Source organism: Myxocyprinus asiaticus, chromosome 20 (assembly GCF_019703515.2).
Source record: "Myxocyprinus asiaticus isolate MX2 ecotype Aquarium Trade chromosome 20, UBuf_Myxa_2, whole genome shotgun sequence".
NCBI lineage: Eukaryota > Metazoa > Chordata > Actinopteri > Cypriniformes > Catostomidae > Myxocyprinus > Myxocyprinus asiaticus.
Genome location: NC_059363.1, coordinates 36068709 through 36090538, shown reverse-complemented (window position 1 = coordinate 36090538; position 21830 = coordinate 36068709). Strand labels below are relative to the sequence as shown.

General features: G+C 46.0%; 1 protein-coding gene across 8 annotated transcripts in view; it reads left to right on the top strand.

The window, feature by feature from the left end:
- Positions 1 to 21830, top strand: part of LOC127411226 (SPARC-related modular calcium-binding protein 1-like) — a 147404-nt gene that overhangs the window by 88139 nt on the left and 37435 nt on the right. For all 8 annotated transcript variants that reach the window (XM_051646634.1, XM_051646633.1, XM_051646641.1 and 5 more), the window contains 2 exons: positions 11695 to 11887; positions 15787 to 15869. In XM_051646634.1, coding sequence (XP_051502594.1) covers positions 11695 to 11887; positions 15787 to 15869 — 276 coding nt within the window. The remainder of the gene's footprint in view (positions 1 to 11694; positions 11888 to 15786; positions 15870 to 21830) is intronic.

The following is a 21830-nucleotide window of genomic DNA, read 5'->3' as shown; positions in this document are numbered from 1 at the left end:
CAAAAGAATAGAGAGAAATGTAGAGACAGAGCGTGCGGTGGGTGGGGGTTAGTACGCAAATGAGCAAAAAAATTGAGAGAGAGAGGAACATTGTGTTTACTGGAGACTGATAAGTCTAAGCACTTCAGACTTTGGAGCTGTTTTGTTTGGCCAGATCTTGGTGAGATGAAAAACATACGCTCTGATTTTCGGCTGCGATAGTGAGGAAATCAGCAGTTTACCTACATCATATTGCACATAAACTAATCAATACCAGCCTGTAAACACTGAAAGAGAACCACAGCAAAGCATTCTAAGAAGCAGTAAGCTCTCACCTCGGCTGTACTCTCACTTACAGTATATCTGGTTGTTTTAATGAACCTGACTCACTTGTCCTTAAACAAAATGGGTAGAACATATTAAAGTTACTCTACTCTGCAGTGGAAGAGGATCAGATGAGCTTTTACGTACACATCTTTTTAAAAAAATGAAAAATGCAACAAAAATATGATTTCAATAGGATTAAATGGCATTTGCGATTATCTTATCCATTCCTGTTTTATTGTAAAAGGGAGATAGTAATAATGATAAAAAATATATATATTTTGGGAATCCCAGCTGCTTGGCACCAGTATACCCTAACTATTATAAACAGTGCTAAATAATTTAGATATGAAGGAACTTTGGCGGGAAGCGTAGGAGTCATGGATTCTGCTATGAACACTTGAGTGCAAATTGCGGGCCCTCTGTGGAAAAGAGGACATATTAATGCTCCGATAGCTAACTTGCGGCCCCCTCCCTCATCCTCTTAGTCAGGTCCCACGTAAAACACCCCTGGTCTTGTTCCCGATCACGCCAACGCTGTCAGTCCCCTTACCAAATCTGTTTGTAATGGAGACAAAGCAAAAAAACAGCAGGATTTGGTTACACTGAATGAGGTTGTAGCTCATGCTTTTCATTTGGAGGCTCAGATGAACCCTCTGACTGAGTTGAGCTGGTTCTTAAACTTTTTTCTGGCTTGACGTTTTGTAAACATCTGATTAAGAAGAACATGAATCTGATGTGTTAAAAAGCTCTTCAGCACCCCACTAGCTGGATTAGCCTCAACATGTGGTGCTGTTATACTTGGCCTGACACATTACGTGAGCAATGTGCTAAATGGATTTCAACATAAATAGAGATTTATGAGACAAGGCGTAAAACATTTAAAAGAACATTTCTCAAGTGTCCTATATGTTAATAAATACAATGAGACTGAGCTAATGAAAGATTATCCATTCAGGAAAGGGGTGAAGACGCCTCTTAAAAGTATTTTGAGAAATCTTTTATCAGCTTAGGCCTTCATTAGGCATTTATACTGTAGCTGACTTAGTTCAAGTGGTGTACATTTAATGTTGGATGATTTCATAATTGTATAAATAACATTTACAACACACTTATTACTATTCTCTGGCTGAATTGACTGACTGGTTAACAGTATGTACACATACAACTCTGGCAGAGGTGTTGGATGAAAGGAATGCCCCAAAACAAGGTTCAATACAATTTAAACCCTATGAACAGCATCTGTGGCATGCTGTTTATTACCACAGAATTAATTTGGCCTTGTTCCTTAGTTTGTGAAAATACAAAATTGTGTATGTACTACTGCACTTAAAATGGAAGCCATTTGGGGCAAGGCTTTGCACTGGAATAGACCTTAAAATTAGGCTTGGGAACTGGGAACTGAGAACTGGTTCTTATTCAGAACCTTATTCCATTTCTTAAAAAATACTGGAAGCACATGATTTTTATGACTTTCAGTTCCAATAACGGTTCTTGAGCATGCATTTTTCTGCCGATGCAGACGGAACACCACAATAAAAAAAAACTCTGACAGTGTTTAGAACTCGCACAGAACTGAATAAAATGTCAGAGTCTAATGTGAAAATTGGTAAATGCTTTAATAATATATTGTAATTAATCACATGCGTTAACCTGTTAATTTTGACAGCTGTAATACTTATATTATTACAGAGTAAAGAAAATGTAATTGCAGCTTTCATTTGGTCCATGCTGCATATAAAGAATATGCTTTCTGTCTCATTCTATGAATATAATCCACATGAGATCAGTAAAAGTAACTTCTGTAAACACTCAATGATGATTGAAAGTTTATACAGTATACTGTATGCAGTAGATTGTGTGTTATTTTTTTATGTTTACATTTTGAATCAATGGCAAAGATTCATGGTGCTAATGCTTATACGTCACCATACTATGCACTTGTAACCTTCTGTTATTGTATTTTATGATTATTTTTTAATTTTTTAAAGAATCCACTTCAAGATCATAAAAAAGGTGGTAGAACTTTATTTTACAGTACTGTTCTACATTTATGTACTATATAATTGCAACAACTTCAGTAATTACTAGGTACTAACCCTAACCTTAACCCAAATTAAATACATGTAGTTACCTAATATTACTCAGTACTTTCTTGAGTAAGTACACTGTAAGTATTCTGAAAGTACACGTACTGTAAAATAAAGTGCAACCAAAAAGGTTTTATCTCGATTGATTTCTCACTTTTCAAACACACACACACACACACACACACACACACACCTTCTCTACTCCAATAACCAAACTTTTAATGAAAGTTTGGGCTGTTTCAGTGAAGGTGCTTAAATAGTGGTGTAAGAAAGTACACACAAAAGCATTTTATGGGCGAAAACTTGAAAACTGTTTTAGTTCAAAATAAGGATGGCCCGATACCATTTATTTGAGAATGAGTACGAGAACTGATACTTCATTTTTGGTACTCACCAAAACATATTCCGATGCCTGTTTATACATTTTTTTATTTTTTATTTTTTCTGAACTCCATATCAACTGTTTATTTCAATTTTATCACAAAAATTGTTTCAATAAATGAATTATTATAAAACTTTAATCAAATGAAAAGATAACAATTAATTTTCAACAAAGGAGGAGGAGAAGGGTACCAACTCCTATGTCACTGCCAACATCCACGTAGGCGTTTCCCTGCCGCTGCCAGTGCCCATGGCCACGGAGGCCGTTCACCTGCTGTTACCAGCATCCACGGCTGCGGAGGCCGTTCTTCTGCCACTGTCAGCGCCCATGGCCACGGAGGCCATTCCTCTGCTGCTGCCAGCACCCACGGCCACAGAGGCCATTCCCCTGCTGCTGCCAGCACCCATGGCCACAGAGGCCATTCACCTGCTGCTACCAGTGTCCATGGCCATCGAGGTCGTTCCCCTGCAGCTATCAGCAACCACAGCCACAGAGGCCATTCCCCTGCCGCTGCCAGTGCCCACGCATACCACGATCAATGAGCCAGTGCCCATGCCTGCCACGGTCAACGAGACATTTTCTGAAGCCCTGTCCATCCCAGAGCCAGCGCCGGAAGCCTCGATCACCCCAGAACCAGCGCATGAAGCTTCGGCCATCCCATTGCCAGCGTCGGAATCCTCGACCACCCCAGAACCAGTGCATGAAACCTCGGCCATCCCAGTGCCAGCATCAGAAGCCTCGACCACCCCAGAACCAGCGCATGAAGCTTCAGTCATCCCATTGCCAGCGTCGGAATCCTCGACGACCCCAGAACCAGCGCATGAAACCTCGGCCATCCCAGTGCCAGCGTCGGAAGCCTCGACCACCCCAGAACCAGCGCATGAAGCCTCGGCCGTCCCAGTGCCAGCGTCCTCGGTCACGAAGGCCATTCCCACAGCAGTGCTCCCGGCCGCCCAGAAGAGGAGGAGGAGAAGGGCTCCTGCTCCCCAGTCGCTGCCAGCACTCCCGGCCACGGAGGCCATTCTCCAGTCGCTGCCAGTACTCCTGGCCATGGAGGCTATTCCCAAGTCGCTGCTAGCGCTCCTGGCCATGGAGGCCGTTCCCCATTGGCTGCCCACGACCACTGAGGTCATTCTCCTGTCAGTGCTTGTGCTCACAGCCATGGAGGCTGTTCCCTGTCACTGCCAGGGCCCACAACCACGGAGGTCGTTCCCCTGTCACTACCTGTGCTCACAGCCATGAAGGCTGTTCCCTTGTCACTGCCAGTGCCCATAACCGCGAAGGTCATTCCCCTGTCACTGCCTGTGCTCACAGCCACTGAGGCTGTTCCCTTGTCACTGCCAGTGCTCACGACCACGGAGGTCGTTCCCCCTTCCCTGCCAGTTCTCAAGGCCATGGAGGCTGTTCCCCAGTCTCTTCAGGTGTTCGCGGCTACGGAGGCCATTCCCCAGTCTCTACCTGTTCTCATGGCCACGGAGGCCTTTCCCAAGTCTTTTCCAGTGTTCCCCTGCCACAGCCAGTGCCCAAGCCTTCCACGGCTCCACCCCCTGAGCCACTCACCCCTGAACCCTGTCCAGTGGCCACTGTCCAGTTCACTGCCCCCTATCCATCCACCAGACCCTGCCTCTGCCCTGAGGCCTCCCAGGCCGCCGGACTCCGCCCCTTTCCTGAAGCTCCCTTCCTGGTTTCCCTCCCTTTCTGTTGCGTTAGTGCTCATTTTGTCTGTCTTGTGTCTTGTTTGATGTTCCCATTTTGGGACACCGGGATGCCTCCATTTTGGGGGGTGGTCCTGTCACTCTGTTAGTCTGCGTTAATCTGCATCATCATCCCATGTCTGTCTTGTTTCGTTTTCTGTCTTTGTGTGACTGTACGGTTTCAGTTGTTTTCCCTGCCATGCGCTCTTTGGTCTGTCTTGTTTCATGTCCAGAGTGCGGTGTCTGGATCCTGACTTCCTGTCTGGTTCGGTTTCAGTCTGTGTCAGGATCTGGACACTCATGCGCCATGCTTCCCCAGGTAGAGCGCGCCGTCGCGGTGCATTTATGCCCATGGTCATCCTGCAGGTCCACCAGGCCAAGGCGCTCAAAGATCTGCATGAGGGTAGGACCGACCCAGGGCTTATGCAGGCATTGCGCACCGCGACTGACCTCACTCTACGGGCGATGAAAGTCACGGTGCGCACCCTGGGCAGGACGATGTCCACCGGCATTTGTGGCTCAACCTTGCAAAGATGCGTGACGCCAAGAAAGTCCGCTTTCTCGATGCGCCCATCTCCCAAGGGAGGCTCTTTGGTGACACTGTCGAGGATTTCGCCCACCAGTTCTCAACGGAGAAGAAGCAGAAGGAGGCCCTCAAACACATCCTGGCATGGCTCGGCCACCTATAGGCCTCATCTGCCTCTTGCGGTACCAGCCCTGGCTCTCCCACCATCGGAGCCGGTACGCCGGTCTTTGAGAAGAAGATCCTCCTGCAGGAAGGAGGCACCGCCTGCCCACCAGCCGGCCGCCAAGAATCCCCGGACAGGCTTTGAGGCGGTCCTAAGACGGGCGACCCATGGATGAGGCAGCACTCATTGATGACTCTGACCTAGGTGTGCGCACGGGCCCCACTTCCGCCCCTGGGTCAGCACGAGGTGGGTATCCCAACGTCACCAGATGCCTTCTGGGCTCCGGCACCCAAATTGTCAATAAAAATGCAGTTTCCTCATTCCCTGGGTCATTCTACAATGCTCAGCTCCTCCGGCCCTCGCACCCGTGACGGGCAGGCGCTGAAAGTCTTTCCGGTCAGCGAGCGGGACACGAGTATCTCATGTTCCCTTGTTTTCTTTCGAAGGAAAGCCGGCAAACAGGTAAGCTCGGTCACCATTGCGGGCTTGCGGAGCAGCATGCCTCCCCTGGACGATCCTCCCGGTGGGACATCTGCTCTGCCCTGCCGCTAACCACCCACCCCGGGGTGATAAATCCAATAGGTCCCCCGGTGCAGTTAGTGCAAAGGCTGGAAGCCTGGTTAGCACTTTCCAGCCCGTCGCGATGGCTCATCAGGACAATCCGGCTTGGCTATGCGATCCGGTTTGCCAGATGGCCTCCCAGGTTCAGTTGCATCCACTCCACCGCTGTGCGATGCGAGAGTGCCTCGGTCCTTCGGGCAGAGGTTGCCACCCTTCTGGCGAAGAGAGCGATAGAACCCGTCCCCTTAGCAGAGGCGCACAAGGGCTTTTACAGCCCTTATTTTATTGTGCCCAAGAGAGGCTTCCTTTTAAGATGTTGACGCAGAAGTGCATCCTGACGTCTGTACGACATAAGGATTGGTTCGTGGCCATCAATCTGAAGGACGCGTACTTTCACATATCGATCCTTCCTCGACACAGACCCTTTCTTTGGTCTATCCCTGTCTCTTTGCATCTTTACCAAGGTCGCAGAGGCTGCCCTGGCCCCGTTGAGGGAGAAGGGCATTCACATTCTCAATTATCTCGACGACTGGCTTATCCTAGCTCACTCGCGAGATCTATTGTGTGTGCACAGGGACCTTGTGCTTCGGCACCTCGACCGACTGGGGCTTCAGGTCAACTGGGAAAAGAGCAAGCTCTCCCCGGAGCAGAGCAGTCCCGAGGTGGGCATGGCGCCACGGCACCCAGCGCATGACTATCACGCCTTGGTGCCGTCAAACTTTCAGTCCTTGGTCAGACCTGGCATTTCTACAGGCAGGGGTTCCCTTAGAGCAGGTCTCGAGGCACGTCGTGGTTTCGAGCCGGGGCACTGTGTGCAAAGGGCAGGCAGTATCGGGTCTCTGGACAGGGCCCTGCCTGCAATGGCACATCAACTGCCTAGAGTTGCTGGCAGTTTCACTGGCCCTGTGGAGGCTTCGGCCGTTGATTCAGGGTAAGCATGTGTTGATCCAGACGGACAACACAGCGACTGTGGCGTACATAAACCACCAGGGCAGGGTATGCTCACGTCGCATGTCGTGACTCTCCCACCGCCTCCTCCTTTGTAGTCAGCAGACGTTGAAATCTCTGCAAGCCACTCACCTCCCGGGCATCCTCAACCATGCAGCGGACACGCTCTCACAGCAGGTAATGCTCTGTGGAGAGTGGAGACTCCACCCCCGCGCAGTCCTGCTGATTTGGGAGAGATTCGGAGAGGCGTAGGTGGACCTGTTCGCCTCCCGAGAGTCCTCTCACTGCCCCCTTTGGTACTCCCTGTCTGAGGCTCCCCTCAACACAGATGCCTTGGCACACAGCTGTCCTCAAGGGCTGCGCAAGTACACGTTTCCCCCAGTGAGCCTCATTGCACAGTTGTTGTGCAAAGTCAGGGAGGATGGGCAAAAAGTCCTGAAGGTTGCGCCATACTGGCCCAACCGGACTTGATTTTCCAGACCTCATGCTCCTGGCAGTAGCCCCTCCCTGGCGCATTCCCCTGAGGCAGGACCTTCTCACTCAGGGGCAGGGCATGCTCCGGCACCCAGGGCCAGACCTCTGGAATCTACATGTCTGGCTCCTGGACGGGACGCGGAGGACCTAGCAGGCCTTCCGCCAGCAGTGGTAGGCACGATCACTCAGGCCAGAGCCCCCTCCACGAGGTGGCTGTATTCTCTGAAGTGGCATCTCTTCGCGAATTGGTGTTCTTCCTGTGGGGAAGATCCACGGAGATGTGCAGTCGGGTCTGTGTTGTCCTTTCTACAAGAGGGACTGGAGAGTCTCCCTCTACCCTGAAGGTGTACGTGGCTGCTATTGAAGCATATCACGATACACTGGATGGGAGACCCTCTCGACAGCACGACCTGATCACCACTTTCCTCAAAGGCGCGAGGAGATTGAATACCCCTAGATTCCCTCTTGGGATCTCTCTGTGGTCCTACCTGCCTTACAGAGAATCCCCTTTGAGCCCCTGGAGCAGGCCGAGCTCAGCACTTTGTCCGTGAATACAGCCCTCCTGGTAGCGCTCACTTCTATCAAGAGGGTGGGGGACCTGCAGGCACTCTCTGTCACCAGCAAATGCCTGGAGTTCGGGCCGGCACACTCTCACATGATCTTGAGACCCCGGCCCGTTTTCGTGCCCAAAGTTCCCACCACTCCCTTCTGGGATCAGGTGGTGATCCTGTAAGCACTCCCTTCAGAGGAGGAAGACCCGGCCTTGTCGTTGCTGTGTCCAGTTCACGCCCTGCACATCTATCTGGACCGCACACAGAGCTTTAGATGGTCGGAGCAGCTATTTGTCTGCTTTGGAGGACAGCAGAAGGGAAAAGCTGTCTCCAAAAAGAGGTAGTCCCATTGGATTGTGGATGCCATTTCTCTGGCTTACATGTTAACCTCCCTCCGGTAGGATGTGGTCTCCGTAGTGCTCTTCCTCCTGGAGAGGCAAGAGCACTTCCCCAGTGCTATTCTAGCAGGTGCTCGGTGGGAAATTATTTAATACAAAAATCAGGAAAGGCCACCGCCTGTAGCTTCCTTGGGTAAGTGCCTCCTCCCACCCTTGTTGGGACCCGGGAGACGCCTTACCTAACTTGCTGGAAGGTCACGATGTGGTCGAGCGCTCGCTGCGAGGCATGCAGTAGCCTGCCCATGTCCACTCCTCTGTACCTCGCAAAATGATTCAGTTCCTGCGGCATTTCGTATAGGAACCCCTAGTGTCACTACATTGACACAACGTTGAGTGAGTGACAGACAGGGAACATCTTGGTTACTGGTGTAAACTCTGTTCCCCGATGGAGGGAACGAGACATTGTGTCCCTCCTGCCGTGGCACTGAACCGACCGCAGACATGGCCGGGACTCTCTCTCTCGGCTCTGAATGAGTGGTGCACGCCATCTCATTTTATACCCGTATGTCCAGGGTGGAGAGTGGCATGCAATTTTCTTTGGCCTTTTCTGAATAAAGCAAAGGTGACTGGGGCTCTCAAGAGCGAACCCCTAGTGTCATTACATCGACACAACATCTCTGTTCCCTCCATCAGGGAACAGAGGTTACACCAGTAACCAAGACGTTCTGTTTGTTATTGACATGGGTGCATCGAGCTTTTGTCATCTTGGCAGCGTGCACTCATGTCAATAGTTTATATCTGTCTCTTGCAAACACGGGTGCACCTCGCGTTGCACTCGTGTGCACTGCGCTTCCAGGTCACAAGCTGTATTCACGTTGTGCTGAGGTTTGGTCACTTCAGTCTGAGATTTCTTGTTTGTGTGTTGCCAAGCTCTCGCACAGGTTTCCTGTCTTGTTTTTGTTGCCTGTTGCGTGCATCGCATGATGTTTGCCTCGTGATGTACGCTCCAGTTTCGTTTAGTGTGAGAGTGCATGGCATTGTTTTGTTTGGCGTTGATACGCATTCTTTCATCTTGTTTGTCAGTTGGCATGAGCGTATATTGCTTATCGTCTTGGCGATGTGCGCTCATGCCATTCGTGTGTTTTGTTTTCTTGTGAGAGCACTTGGCTTTGTTTTGTTTCTGTATCGCTGCATGTCTGTCTGTCTTATGTCATACCCCACCTCCTTGTTTGCCCGTTATTAGTTTATTAGTCACACCTGCCCTGTCTTGTTAACCTGTTGTTTTCTCTCCCTATTTTATTCTCCTTGTGTGTGCTGTCCAGTGCCAATTCATCTTGTGTGTCTTGTGTTTCCAGTCAGTCTTGCTTATGTATTCTATGTCGGTCTTGCTTCCAGTCCCAGTCCTGTTCAGTCTGGTCGGTCTTGATTCCCTGTTATAGTCTGCCCCAGCCCTGGATTATTTACTTTGTGCTTTTCCCCTTCGGGGTAGTTTATGTTTATTTTTTTCCCCCCTTGTGGGAGTTTTATGTTGGTTTTTGTTCTTTATAAATAAATCCCCTTTTTAACTCCGTGTTTGGGTCCTGTCAATCTCTGCTAAACCGTGACACATAATATTCTATTATTTTTTATCAAATGAAGTGCTTATGTACAGAACCTCACAGCACAATCCAAAATACAACATTGGAGTTATAGTTTCTCAAATAAAGTGCTGCATAACAGAGCATCACATATGTTAGATACTGCTTAGTGTAATACAATTACTACCGATTTATTATTTTTATTATTAGTAGTAATGTTAGTAGTTGTATTACACTGAATATTACATAACTATACAGTAGTGATATATTTCTTACACACTGTTTTCCTATCCACAATATTCCTGTGTCCCATGATGCTTTGTGGTTAATGTGGGTGGTAATTCCGGTTAAGCGTGAACAATCATTATGTTTTGAACTAATGCAGCATTAAAAATGACAGAATTTTGAGAACAGTTGTTCACAGAATTATAGCAAGGCGTTATCTGTTAATGATTATGTGTTTGAGGATGATGGCCAAATATTGCAAATAGAAGCATTTTAGTTATTTTGTTGAGTCTTTATCCATCGATGGAAGAACCTGAGCAGACTAAAGCTATATAGCCTATTAGCACCTTCACAGCTGTGAAGTTGGACATGTTTTGAGAACTGTAGATAATTATGTTTATTTTAAAGCATATACTGAGTCTAGTTAGAACCTGAAGAGTTTTTTGTACCGAGATAATGTACTTACTGCAGATATAGGGGAGTTCCAGCAGGATGCTCATGTATTACAGAACTCAGGTGATGGTAATGTCACGCTTCCGTTTTTCGGATAAAATACAATTATTTTGTGGGAGATGAATGTGTAGTAAGCTCAATCTAGCTTTATAATTGTTAGTTTACATACATAATCTCTGTCTCTAAATGCTATTACCTACATGAAAAGTTTTAGTGTTGACTGAACAACTGATCCTGTTGATAGACTGAATTTATTGTTCTTGTGTAGGAAATAACGATGTATTAGCAGCCACCCAGTAAATTGTACCATACAAAAAGAACTACATGCAATACAAATAAACATTTATTTGGACATACATTATAAACATTGTACACAAAAGTTCAGTGTTCTCTGTAAAGCAACTATTAAACAGTATGTATTATTAAAAGCACTGTACAAATACATTTAATTGATACTAAATTAAATTAAATTAAATTGCAGCTTTTTCTGTTAAATAATCTCAACAGGACATAACCTGATTTTAATTTGTGGGCTGAATGTTTACGTAATGGCATTCGCACGTCAGATGGTGTCGGTTTTTAGTATCAGCATTTTTACAAGTACGAGTACCAGCACATGAGCGTGGTATCGGGACATCCCTAGTTAAAAACATGTACATTTTGAAACTGTGTACTAGTCATGGCAGTGTCTCACCTTCTGTTCTCTTCTTTTTAAAGAAAGACAAATGATTTCCTTGAACTGTTCTGATGGCCACTTTGGAAGGTGTGCTTAACTTCTGAAAACTTGTATTGCATTTTGTGGCATATGTTTCATGTGAACACTTGGAAGGGAATGTCAGCCCATTGCTAATCTCCAACATACATGTTTGCCACAGTGTAGAGAGAGCTTGCACACCCATGATTGCCAGATTGTGCAACTAAAGCTTAACACTGGCAGAATATTTCTAAACTGTGCAAATCACAAAAGATCTGATTGGGGGCTGCCTGTATTGATATCTGGCAACCCCAATTATGTCGAAATATTTCGAAATCAAAATTGCTGTTATTCAGTGTCTGTTATTTATCAAACGTAGAGAATATAAATATTTTACTTGCATGATTAGTTCTAAGTAATACATGACACAACTGATCTAAAGGGGATGGTAAGGGGGGTTGGTGGTTTTACAAGGGGGATGGTGTTTGCCATTAGTTTCAACAAGGGGGGTGGCATCCCTTCACATTCCCCCTCAACTCGAGCCCGGCCTTTAAGAAAAACTTTTAACTATCTTCAAACTACAAACAGTTTACAAAAATGAGCATACACTGTAGATTTAAGAAATGATGATGGCAATTACCATTGCTGAAGAATAGTAAACTATATTTGAAGTGCATATATTTCTGTGTATTGAGTGTGTTTCTTATGGTTTTAGAAAAAGTTCACTCTTGTGACCAGGAGAGGCAGAGCGCTCTGGATGAGGCCCGGCAGAACCCACGGGAGGCCACCTTTATTCCTGACTGCGGCCCGCTTGGACTTTACAAGCCAGTACAATGCCACCAATCCACTGGTTACTGCTGGTGTGTGCTGGTGGACACTGGGCGACCCATACCTGGAACCTCCGCAAGGTTAGATGGATAATCAAGGGGAATTCACACAACAAAATTTGTACTTAACACAGCACATTTAACACGATCTTGCAGGTCGGTACTGAGAGTAAGGTTATAATTTCCTGGGACTGTACAACATCTCTCCACCACGGCTCTTTAAAATGTTGAAAGTGCATTCAATGACACCACGCATCCGGATATATGGTTATAATGCTCCTCTGCTGCCAGACAAACAGCGCTCAATTTTGTGAATATAGCACAATCTAAACTCAGCAAAAAAAGAAACGTCCCCTTTTCAGGACACTGTATTTTAAAGATAAGGTTGTAAAATCCAAATAACTTTACAGATCTTTATTGTAAAGGGTTTAAACAATGCTTTCCATGCTTTTTTAATGAATCATAAACAACTAATGAACATGCAACAGCTTACAGATGGTAGGCAATTAAGGTCACAGTTATAAAAAAGTTAGGACACCAAAGAGACCTTTCTACTGACTCTGAAAAACACCAAAAGAAAGATGCCCAGGGTCCCTGCTCATCTGTGTGTACGTGCCTTAGGCATAATGCATGGATGCATGAGGACTGCAGATGTGGCCAGGGCAATAAATTGCAATGTCCATACTGTGAGATGCCTAAGACAGTGCTACAGGGAGAGAGGAAGGACAGCTGATCGTCCTCGCAGTGGCAGACCACGTGTAACAACACCTGCACAGGATCAGTACATCTGAATATCACACCTGCAGGACAGGAACAGGATGGCGGCAACAACAACTGCTCGAGTTACACCAGGAATGCACAAACCCTCCATCAGTGCTCAGACTGTCTGCAATAGGCTGAGAGAGGATGGACTGAGGGCTTGTAGGCCTGTTGTAAGGCATTACCAGACATCACCGGCAACAACATCACCTATGGGCACAAACCCACCTTCGCTGGACCAGACAGGACTGGCAAAAAGTGCTCTTCACTGACGAGTCGTGGTTTTGTCTCACCAGGGGTGATAGGCGGGCTCGTGTTTATCATTGAAAGAATGAGCGTTACACCGAGGCCTGTACTCTGGAGTGGGATTGATTTGGAGGTGGAGGGTCTGTCATGGTCTGGGGCATTGTGTCACAGCATCAACGGACTGAGCTTGTTGTCATTGCAGGCAATCACAACACTGTGCGTTACAGAGAAGACATCCTCCTCCCTCATGTGGTACCCTTACTGCAGGCTCATCCTGACATGACCCTCCAGCATGACAGTGCCACCAGCCATACTGCTCGTTCTGTGCATGATTTCCAGCAAGACAGGAATGTCAATGTTCTGCCATGGCCAGCGAAGAGCCCAGATCTCAGTCCCATAAAGCACATGTGGGACCTGTTGGATCGGAAGGTGAGGGCTAGGGCCAGGGCCATTCCCCCCAGAAATGTCCGGGAACTTGCAATTGCCTTGGTGGGAGAGTGGGGTAAAATCTCACAGCAAGAACGGGTAAATCTGGTGTGGTCCATAAGGAGGAGATGCACTGCAGTACTTAATGCAGCTGGTGGCCACACCAGATACTGACCAGTTACTTTTGACCCCGCTTTTGTTCAGGTACACATTATTCCATTTCTGTTAGTCACATGTCTGTGAAACTTGTTCAGTTTATGTCTTAGTTGTTGAATCTTTTTGTTCATACAAATATTTGCACGTTAAGTTTGCTGAAAATAAAATCAGTTGAAAGTGAGAGGACGTTTCTTTTTTGGCTGAGTTTATAATAAGCCTAATTTACATAGAAAGTAGGCGTTTTTGCACTGAAAAGAAGGGCAATGACTTAATTTTAATTCTCATGGCATGGCGCTATTTCAGTGCATGTAGTGACTGGTTAAAATGGATTTCCGGTGAGTGAATAAGATGCAGACTTTTGAGTAAAAAGTGAATTTGCCCCTCTCTTCTTAATATACATTTTCCATCAGTAGGATTGCTTGTAATTGCAACCGAGTCAACACATTATTATTTTCACTGTAACTGCATTATATATACAATGTGTTTCTAGACAAGCTTGCGTGTCCTAACCATCTCTAGATGGTATAAATATGACAATGATCAGAAATACAATCATTGTGACTGATTCGTTAAGTTGTGGAATGTGTTATGACAATCAGCTTTCGGTCCAAAGTCTTTATTTTTCCATGATCATAGCTTGAAGTGCTGAATTTTGTTTAGAAACGACTCACAATTGAGAGCGTGACATGTCCTGATGCGTTTCTTCCCGTTATGAGCCCTGATTTATTTTCCATTTCAAGAGATGTGCTCTGTATGTGTAAATCGCTCTCCTTTGCCAATTTTGTCATGGAAATGTTGAGATGGTTTAGCCAACTGGTTCCTGCCATGTTTTATTTTTATTTTTTTTACGGTAAGAAGTTTGTAATTTGGATTCAGGCATTGAGCCCACCCTGCTTCTCCCCCATGCTGAGACAGTTTGATCCTTTGGATAGATCTTCTGGATGTGTCTGTTAAAGCCTAGATTTCATATAGTGCTTGTATGAGGCTACAATATAATGTAATCAGCACAACTAATCAAATATGAAACAAACTTACTTCCAAGTGCAAAACATCAGCAGAAGTGGTTTCTGCTTGGCTTTAAATCTCATAAAAAAAATAAAAAAAAAGGGTTATTAACAAAAAAGAAAAACAAACAAAGACTGAAACAGATACATAATAAATAAATAGTCACAACTTAACATTAAAAAACAAATATAAAGGTCTCAGTTACTCTCACTTTCTATCCATTCTGTCTTATAACTAGAATAAGAAACCAAACATGGCAAACAAGGGTAAACTATCTCAGATAACCTAGACTAAAGCACTGGACAAGTTTGTTTGTGGACTGATTTGGTCTTGGCATATCCATGTATTGTGTAGGTGGTGATGTGACAGTATATATTTTGTTTTTTTGTTTTTTCACCCCTTTTTAATTGAATGGCTGAAATCACCATTTCCAATCAGATTGGCTGTTGCTACTCACAACAGGAGTCAGAGTGTACAGTTTTTTTGTTTGTTTTCATTCCACCTAAAGATAAAGTCATTTTTACAAAGGGCAGGGTTGCAATGTTAAGTAGACATTTGATTTGCCTACATTTGCCAGGGTTATTGCCATCAAATCTTTGAAAAATGTTCAGAGTTTATATATCCACGAGCAGAACTGACAGAAATTTTGGTCACAAAGTTGATACACTATTTTACCATGTTTTCTGTCCAACTGTTTGCAGAGACTGACCTGTTTATTATGTTATTATGTCAGTTTATTGTTGTGTTATAATCTGTTCCCAATAAACCCACCCCTAAATGGCACATACAAAGAAATAACTGTTATAGCTTGCTTAATGTCAGTTAGATGGCCTCTTTCTGTCTTAAGGCTTGGGTACACTTATTTTTTCCATGTTACGAGTCGTCTTGCATACAGTCGAGTGATCAGCCTTTCAAAGGATACTTTGTTGACAGCGAGCGAATACGAAAGTGTTTGACACATGCATATTATGACTGCTTTGTGATGTTCTTTCTGTAAAATCAATGGCAGGAGCATGCGCCGACAATGCACACAGACGAGGCATGTCCACGTGACAAGGAAATCTGGGTTGCGCGCAGACTGTTGACGAAATTTGCGTTGCACAATGCACATACTGTGTGTGTTCCGATCAGCAATGCGGACAACAGAAGTATGCTTTGGACATTAGTGGGAGGTTGTTGGTCTGTATAAGCTACAGTAAGGACCAGGCATTATGCTGCAAGTCAAAAGTCTAACTATGCGAGCCTAAAACGGCTGTATTAACTGAGACAGGACTTGTATGGCAAGACTTTAATAAAAAGTACTGGATTTCAAAGCTCACTCTCTCTCTCTGCCTAGCCACACCAACCAACCTCAGCACTCTCTGTGTCTACATCTTTTTCTCCATTAGGTATGAGAAACCAGAATGTGACAGCACAGCTCGTTCTCGAGTCACAGAAATGGAGGATCCCTTCAGAGACCGAGATCTGACAGGTCAGCAGATCTCTATCTCTCACCCAGTCTTTGTCACTTTTTTCATATTTCATAACTTTGTGCAATATAAATTACATGAAATAAACTGTAGCATATATGTTTCCCTGCACATAAGGTGTTATGTTTCAATTTGCCTTGATTATGTTGCTTACAAAAACAACAGAACAAATTTTCAGTTCCCTTTTGTAGGAATTCGAGCTGCATAATTGCATTGGGACACGCCCTGAGTGTCATGTGGTCTGAAGCTCTTATACAATCACTGCAATTTATTGGCTGATGGTGCTTAAGCAGCGCCCCTAGGGAGCTACATCATGGGCTCTATAAAGGTGCTCGCTTTGCGACATCGAGTCAGATTTTCTGTTCTTCAGTGCACGATCTCGTCTGGCCCGTGTTGTACCAACGACTCATGTCGAAGCAAGGATAATTCTCCCTTTTGAGTGGCACCACAGGATGGCATTTAAGAAGCAACTTGTGTTGTTTTATACAGCGTAATTTCAAGTGTCTTTTTTCAAACATTACAAGGTCCGACTGGGACAGCGGCACTGTTCGAGGCTTGCAATTTCTCACCACGAGGCATTATCCTCACTTGTTCCAGTTCCACGGCCTCCAGATTGGAGCTCCGTGTGTGGGGGCAGTTTGGGATTTCGTCTTTGTGTCTGAGAAGATTGGAGTGCGAACTGACATCGGATTCTTTCTCATGTTTTTCGCCCACCCCTTGAGCGAAAGCGCGAGTCTCGTCAGACATGCTTTGAGGCCTAGCTTGGTGGCCATTTTCTAATGAACAAGTGTGCTAAAGAGTTACTATGCCAACCACCACACGTTGTCCTCCCATAAGAATTCTGGGACCATTGTGGCAAGCCTGATTTTTCTCAATTCCCCTCCATGTTCACACATTCTTCCCCGTTCTATGCTAGGGAAGATGGTTTATCTGGCGTCCTCTGCTGTAAATACATTCTGAGCGACTGCTTTTTATAACTGCCTGATCAAATTCGGTCTTCATGACCAAGGGTTTCGAGACATGCATAGAAGAATTCGATGTTCATCGAGCACAAGTGTACACATAACATACAGTGTACATAAGCACCACACGTTGTCCCCCCATAAAGAATGCTGGGGCCATTGTGGCAAACCAGTTTTCTGAAATAAACATTCCCCCCAATGTTCATACACTTTTTCCCCATACAAATACCAGGGAAGAGGTTTATTCTGTCAGCATCCCTGCTGTAGATACATTCAGGGGGCTCATCATAAAATATGATCAAATTCCCTTCAACCAGCCACAGTATTAGAAGAGTGAAGGCTTCCATCTGCTGTGCCGCTGGATGGAGGCAGTCGCCAAAAGTATGCCAATTGCACCATCTAGTGGTTACAGGTCACACTGCAGTCAAGAGCCATGCATTAATCCCTCTGTCTGCCCGTCTGTTGGCTTGGCAGCAGCTGAAGGGCATTTCGAACTGGGTACTTCAAACAATAAAACATGATTATGTAATTCAATTCAGGCGAACTCCGCCGGTGTTCAGTGAGGTTGTTCCAACAGATATTTCTGTTTGGGAAGTCCCTTTTTTTATTCGGGAAATTCATTCTCTCTTAGAAAAAGGGGCAATAGAGGAGATTCCCCCCTCTCAGAGAGAGTGCTTTTAAAGCCGTTATTTTCTGGTCCCGGAAAAAGATGGCGGCTTGCGTTCCATTCTGGATTTGAGACGTTTGAATTCCAAACTAATGAAAAGTCGATTTGGAATGCTGACACAGAAGCAAATAATGTCACAAGTGCAGCCGGGGGACTGTTTTGTGACAATAGATTTGAAGGACACTTATTTCCATTTTCAGATTGCGCCGAAGCACAAGTGCTTTCTCAGATTCGCTTTCGGGAGCAAAGCATATAAAATTTGCATCCTTTCATTCGGACTTGTGCTGGCACCACGCACTTTTATAAAATGTATGGATGCGGCTTTGATGCCCTTGAGGCTTCAGGGCATCAGTATTTTGAATTATCTTGACGATTGGTTGGTGCTAGCCCACTAAACCTAGACAAGATTGTCCTGTTGCCAAGGCAGCAGACTCTGTTTCTAGTGGTGGAGCTAGATTCACGGGCGATCCAGGCGCGTCGGTCTCCAGTTCGGGTTCTATCATTCCGCCGGTGTCTAGCGATGATCAGATCAGTGGTACGCATTCTCCCTGCGAGAACATTTTACAGGCTTTTGGGGCTCATGATCGCAGCTAGTACCGAACTAAGTTACCATGGAAACAGACCCACCTTCTGATGTGAGGCATTCCGTTGGGACAGGTATGTCGCTGCAAAGCTATAATGACAGACGCCTCCTCCACAAATTGGGGCGCTGTATACGAGAGTCGTCCAGAGGGGGTTGGATGGGCCAGTGGCAATATTGACACATAAACTGAGATGTTCACTGTGCTGCTGGGGTTAAAGTTTTTCCTCCTGGAGATTCAGGGCAGTCATGTCCTTATACAGTTGGACAACAGGATTGTGGTGTCCTGCATCAATTACCAAGGAGGAGTGCGTTCTCATGTCATGCTGAGGCTGGCATGTCGCATTCTTCTGTGGGCATGGAACAATGTGCTGTCTCTATGAGCCTTGCATGTTCTGGGCTGGTTGAATTTGGAGGTGGATCTCCTGTCCAGACTGGGCTTGGTGCCCAGACAGTGGACATTACATTTTCAGATTATGGAACAAATCTGGAGAAGGTTCTGCAAAGCGGAAGTGGATCTGTTTGCTTCGAGCAAGATGTCACACTAGTCCCTCTGTTTTTCCCTCTCATCTCCGGCACCGCTAGGCATCGATGTGTTGCCGCATCAGGGGCTGACAATGCGTCTTTAAGCATTTCCACCAATCAGTCTGCTGCATGCAGTTCTGCAGAGAGTTTGGGAGGATCGGGTTCAGCTTCTGTTTGTAGCGCTGTTTTGGCCATCTCAAAATAGAAAGAAGCATGCACTTATTAATGGACTCTCTGTTGGTAGACATTCTCTTGTCTCTCATTTTATGTGCTGGGTACGCAGGCTTAGACCTTTTCATCTTGTCCGTGTTATGGGATTTATCTTTTGTTTCAGAGGCGCTCTCAGGTGCTCCGATTGAGCCCTTGGCAACAGTCGCTGATAAGTTTTTGACTCTTAAAACGCCATCTGTGGTGATGGGGGCTTTGTCGTGTGTCTGTTTTTGGGAAAGAGGGAGTGGTGTGGCTTGTCAAGCTGGTTGACATGATTTCTAACAGCTGCTTCTCATTACAGTGATAGCGGAGAGAGCCCTTAAAACAGCTGAACACACCAGAGAAGGGAGAGAGAGAGTGAGTGTGCAGTGTTGGCATCTGTTTACATTGAGTGTTGAATCTATTGAGTATTGTGAAGAAGTTTGTTTATTTTGAGGGCATGGATTTGCTGAGTGAAAACACTGAAAAGAGTGCATACACTTCACACAAAGGCAAAGAAAATAAAAGGCTTACCTGAACTGTGTCACTGCTCCTGATCTCCTCATTTCCATACACAAACCCTGATGTGGTGTCACACTGGTGCTGAAACCCAGGAAGAAATTTGAGGAGATACGTAGTCATGGATTCCTCATTACTGGGCGAGGTGATTAAGACCCTCGCCGGCATCCAGCAGAACCAGCATCAGGCCCTCGTTGAGCAGCGTTTTCAACTTCTGCTCCAGGCCCAAGCGGAAGACCTAATCAGACATGAGGGGGTTGCTGCGGTGGCCCCGGAGCCCACCTCGACTTTCACAGTCACCCTTGCGAAAATGGTCCGACGATCCAGAAGCCTACCTCAATCTCTTCGAGAAGAGGGCCGAGGTGTGGGAATGACCGCCTGACCAGTGGGCAGACCAACTGTTGCCGTTACTCTTCGGGGAAATGCAGCTTGTGGCCCAACAGCTCCCCGCAGCCAACCTCCTCATCTACGCTGACTTGAAGAGAGCCATTCTGCAGCAGGTTGGCCAGACCCACGAACAGAGCCGACAGCACTTCCGTGCCCTGAAGCTGGGAAAACACGGCCACCCATTCGCCTTCGCACAGCTGCTCCTGGACGCAGTTTCTGGGAAGTAGTGTACCGGAGTCTCTCTCTCTGTCTTCTTCTCTCTCTCTCCCTTCCCTACCCCCAAACTCCACTTTTGCCCCTCCTCTTTCCATCCCATTCCTGCCCCCAGGAGGCTGGGCGGTCCTGTGCCCAGGTTTCCTTCCTGCTTAGGGGGATCTCCCCCGTCTCCCGTGCTATCTCTGCCTCTCTCCGCTATCCCTACCAGATTGGCGAGTCCAGTCCCACGGGTGTAGAAGGGGGGCCTGGGCCGGTCTGTTGGAGCTGCGGGGATCCAGGGTATTTCCAGGACCATTGCCCCGTAATGGAGGTGGGTATGCTGGTTCCGGATTCCCAACACTCCACAGGCCGCCCCGATTGAGCTGGATTCTGGCTGTTCTCAAACCTCCATCCACCAATGTTTGGTACAAGATGGGACATTGGGTACAAATAGTCAAGTGAAGGTGCGGTGTGAGCATGGGGATATTCGCACGTATCTGGTGGTTACCACTGAGATACTATTCAGGGAAAAAAACATAGAGTGGAGGCCAAGAATTTGAGTGATTTCAAGAATTTGTTAAGGGAAATATGTGCGGATGGGTCCTGTGAAATAATGCCTCGGTTTGTGACGTGCGATGCTATGGCTGGGGAGGTGGTGCCAGGGCCATCTTCATCTACTCTGCGTCAAACTGAAGCAAGGGAGGGAGTCTCCGCCCTCAGGGAGTTCCCTGTTATTTGCAGTTCGAGAGGTCCCACAAGCCTCCACAGGGTTTTCCCCATTCGAACTGTTGTATGGGCGTCGGCCACGTGGTGTGCTCGATGTCATATGGGAAGCTTGGGAGGAGGGGCCTTCAAACAGCAAAAATGAAATTCAGTACATTCTTGATCTTAGAGCAAAACTCCACACTTTGTGTCAACTAAGGGGAATTTGCTCCAAGCTCAGGAACATCAAAGCCGACTTCTATGACAGGGGCACTCGACTACAGGAATTCACACCGGAAGATAAAGTGTTTGTATTACTGCCCACCTCAAGCTCTAAATAACTCACCAAGTGGCAAGGGCCCTTTGAGGTCACACTACGAGTCGGAGATCTCGATTATGAGGTTAAGCGAACAGATGGGGCAGAGCATGTCAAGTTTACCACCATATGCTCTAATTTAACACTCGGCTGAGACTCACTGAGCCGGCACTTCATCACACTTGTCCAAACCTTACAAGTGCTAATTGGAGTCACCTGGTGAGCCACAGGACCCCACCTCCTACATATACTGCCCTAAGCCAGCAAGTCAGAGAGAGAGAGGGAAACCATGAAAGAGTGGGGGTCGGGGTGCAGGGGATGGAGAGTGAAAACCAACATGAATGCATAGGGGAAGCTGCTTTTAAAATTGTAGCTTGCCAAGTTACAAGCTACGTATACTCTAATTTAAACTACAGTCAAGCTGTCTTTTTTGAAAAAAGTAGTTAGCTACACTACAACCTACTAACAAAAAGTGACTTATTTGCATTTAAGATAATTTTATGTAACTAAAAAATTTACTTGCACAAAAAATTACTAGCGTATTTACAAACACAATCTTATAACAGTTATGCTAAATTAGCTGGCAAAGCATGAGGTTATGTAAATGATTATCGATGTTATTACCAGCTTATAAAAAAAATCTAGAGTTCTGTTAAACTCGCCACAAATTTGCCACTCATTATTTTCACATGCTATTGAGCTTGCTATTCGCTATATTTGTTATCATAATATTATGACAGTTGGCCTATGCACTGCACACAATAAAAATGTAAACTCAAAACACAAAAAGTGGATTCAGTAATGATGGGGATGAAATATAACTTATTAAAAGGTGCAAGGCACTGCAAAGAAGGCCAATGCAGGCTTATATTCAGTGATATGGAAAGAAACTATATGTTGCTATTTAAGGCCACTTTTTGT